At 30.9% G+C, this 3,888-nt stretch overlaps 1 protein-coding gene across 1 annotated transcript in view; it reads right to left on the bottom strand.

Annotated features, from left to right (window-relative positions):
* The window catches only part of SMCHD1 (structural maintenance of chromosomes flexible hinge domain containing 1), a 142,827-nt gene that overhangs the window by 51,784 nt on the left and 87,155 nt on the right, over nucleotides 1–3,888 (bottom strand). The window contains exon 29 of the mRNA XM_006920053.3: nucleotides 1,966–2,133. Within this exon, the coding sequence (XP_006920115.1) occupies nucleotides 1,966–2,133 (168 nt within the window). The remainder of the gene's footprint in view (nucleotides 1–1,965; nucleotides 2,134–3,888) is intronic.

Here is a 3,888-nt window from a genome sequence, read left to right as displayed (position 1 = left end):
AAAAAAAAAAAAAAAAAAAGGAAGAAAAAAAGAAAGAAAAAAAAATAGGAGAGAACTAGTTAGCAAAAAAAAGAGAAAGCTGACTTATCATCTCTCCTACCAATAATGTTCCCTTTGCTTCTTCAATCCCCCACTTTATCTGAGGTGATTGGTTATCGAATTATGTTAGGAACAAATTATGTTGCTAAAAGTGGGAGAAAAATTAATGCTGTGTTATAGCTAGGACTATTTTTTTTAAAGATATGCTTGAGACTGATTTAGTTAAAATGCTTGATTAGCACAAAGTTAATATGGATAAAGTTGACTAGATGCCATCTGCTAGTTCATAAAAATCTTAAATTTTAAAAACTGCTGAGTTTCCAAATACAAGCACATCATGGTATTTTATTCCTAATCATATAATGCTTACCCATCAAATAGTACAATTTTTAAAGGATATCCTTCAGTAAATGACTATAGCCCAAGATGTCAGTCATAAAGTTTTCTGGGAAATAGTGGAAAAGGGATCTGAAATCAAATGTCCATAAATACAAATCTGCCCTCTGCGACTGTTTAGTAGTGGCATGTAATTTAACATTTTGAGATTTAAGTTTCCTCATTTAGAAAATATGAATGTTAATAATATATCACACAATGTTGAAGATTAAATGAAGGGATATATATGTATGTTTATATAATATATTCATTTTTTTTTATTTCTCATGGTCAGATGTTTGATCAGTTACCCTTTCCATTTAAGATCTTGTAAGGAGAAAGTGGGTCAAGAATTAAATTAGGAAATTCTATGAAAATCAGATATTCAATGATTACTTTTTCAGCCCTATCCACATATAACAATATCTCTAAGAGAATGAGAAATTTGTTTTAGGTTTTATTTTAAAAGCTTCTGGATTTCTATGGTGTCTACAACTAAATCTGCTAATAAAGTTTGAGTTAACAAGCTGTCATTATTTTTGATATCCCCCTCTCTACACACAAAATCATATAAAAAGATGAACATGTCAAAGATTTATTTCCACCTCAAAGGTACGCAATTATTTCATAATATAATCAACCAAGAAATCCTTTATTGACATCATTAGGCACAAAGAATATTAATATATGTAGTATGTAAATGCTCCAAGATAAAAATAAATGCACTGTCTTTTTAGTTGATACTCCTCAGTCAAGACACTATTACAGAAATTTTTTTTTAAAGCACACTGTCATATACCAGCTCATCTGTTTTTTTTTTTTAAATGCATAAATCATAAAGGGCAATCTCAAACTAGGGCACCAGTATATAAACTTTTCTTAGCTTATCTGCTCCTTTAGTAGTATAATTTCATCTACTACCATAATCATGTGAGCTCATTTTCCTTTAGAAAAAAATGTAAACTGTCATACCAACAGATAAAGCTCTGCTATACCATAACTAAATGCCAGAATCTGAACATTTCAAAATTAGAATTCTAAATATTTAGTAAAAACTCAACAAAAGTAACAGATTTAACAGACATTTGTTAAATTAGTATTTAAAATTTAGCTACTTATATAGTAATTACAACTTCTGTAGAAAGGTATACAGAAGTTTTTATGGGTATAATAACTTGGTATCTGATATGCTTTTTAAAATTTCAGCAAAAAAAATTTTAAGTAAGTGAGAACAATGAAACATAATTGGCAAAAATCAGTAACTGCTGAAACTAGGGTCTCATTATACTATTTTTGCTTTCATGCATATTTGAAAATTTCCATAATGTTTTTAGTATTTGAATTATACTATTTTTTATCAAAGGAGAACAGTGATGAATTAAATAACGTATTAAGAATCATATTACTTTGTCCCTTTGTTACTGTTACTATTACTATTATTATTTGTTGTTACTTCAACAATAAAATATGCCTATTTTGATCCATCAACAAGCTGAACATAGTGAGCCATGTGATATTAAATTCTTTCAATCAAAGCAGGAAGTTACTTACCACCTTTAAATCTGGCCAGTCTATAAGAAGAAGTTTAGCTGGTGGTCCAGAAATTAGCTGCACTCGAATAAGGTCAGAAAACTCACGCCAAGTAAAACAAAGATGCTTATTTCCAGGAGGACCTGGAGTAAATTTGATGCCTCTTACACTTATACTTTGTGTATTTTCCTAGTGAGGAAAAGTACATTGAGAAAAGACAGGGAGATAAAAAAAAAAAAAAAAAAAAAGGCATTGAGAAAAGATGGAGACATGTTTCTAGGTAAAATAAGAGGCAAATTACTTGCACACATGTCAATACTGGCATACCATAAAATTCATTTCCTTGAGATAAAATGAATTTTTTTGTGAGAAAGAGATGTAAAAAAAATCTGGCTATGTCCTTTTGTTTTCTCTTTTCCTAATTCCCTTATTTACACTTATATTGTTCTTTCTGTTCCCCACAAGCCACAGGTGCTTGCCCAATACCCTTTACGCTTGCCCCTTCTCTCCATTTTCAACATTCTTTACCAGATATCTACATTGCTTTCTTTAGGTTTTTCCACATAGGATATCTTATTCAGAGGGGTCTTCCCTGACCACTGACCACTCTACAAAGTGGCACTCTATTCCTTTACCATGCTTTTTCTAGACACTCATATCCTACCTGTTGCATGTGCTCTATTTTACAAGGTGATTTCCAAGAAGGCAGGGGCTTTTATTTGTTACCGCTCAATCTCTGGTATTTAGAAAGCCTAATATATCATATTAATAGAAAGCAATAAAACTAGCTTGTAATTTTTACAATGTGATTGAATGACATAAACTAATTCCATAGTAGATGAGCACTGTATTTACATTTTAATACTGACCCTTAATAATTTCATCATCTTAAATTTCCAGTACAAATCTATTTCATCAGATTTTAAAAATTGAGAGTTAAATTTTCATGTTTTATGTTTTGAAACAATTGTTTGTAAAACAATATAAAAAGATTGCAAAATAATCAAAATTAATCTCCCCTAAAGCCTGTTAAATACAGGAGAATTTTTTAATATTTGAAAAGCAAATTAAACATGTGAAGGACCTATATAATGAAAACTACAAGACCCTATTAAAAGAAATTGGAGAATATACAAAGAAATGGAAATAGAGTCCGGGTTCTTGGACTGGAAGAATCAACATAGTTAAAATTACCTTATTACCTACAGTATTATAGAGATTTAACGCAATTCTCATCAAAATCCCATCGGCATCTTTTTAAAGAAATAGAACAAAAAAAATCATCAGATTTGTATGGAAACACAAAAGATTCTGAATCACCAAAGCTATCCTGAGCAAAAAAAACAAGGACAGAGGCATCACTCTGTTCGACTTCAAATTATACTACAAAGCGACAATAATCAAAATGACATGGTATTGGCAGAAAAACAGACACACAGATGAGTGGAACAGAATCTAGAGTCCAAAAGTAAATCCATGTTTACAACGGCAAATAATTTTCGATAAAAGAGCCAAAAACATACAGTGGAGAAAGGAAAGCCTCTTCAATAAATGGTGCGGGAAACCTGGAAAGCCATCTGCGAAAGAATGAAGCTAGACTGTTGTCTATCACCACACACCAAAATTAACTCAAAATGGATTAAGGATCTGAATGTAAGACCTGAAACAATAAATTACATAGAAGAGAACATAAGAACTAAACTTAAGGACCTTGGACTTAAAGAGGATTTTATAAATTTGACCTCAAAGGCAAGTGAAATAAAAGCTAAAATAAGTAAATGGGACAACATCAAACTAAAAAGCTTCTGCACAGCAAAAGAAACCATCAACAAGGTAATGAGACAACCAACCGAATGGGAAAATATATTTGCAAGCAACACCTCCAATAAGGGCCTAATATCCAAAATATACGAAGAACTCATACAACTCAATAACAAAAAAAAC

This window comes from Pteropus alecto, unplaced genomic scaffold, assembly GCF_000325575.1.
Source record: "Pteropus alecto unplaced genomic scaffold, ASM32557v1 scaffold146, whole genome shotgun sequence".
Lineage (NCBI taxonomy): Eukaryota > Metazoa > Chordata > Mammalia > Chiroptera > Pteropodidae > Pteropus > Pteropus alecto.
This window is presented reverse-complemented; position numbering and strand designations above follow the sequence as displayed.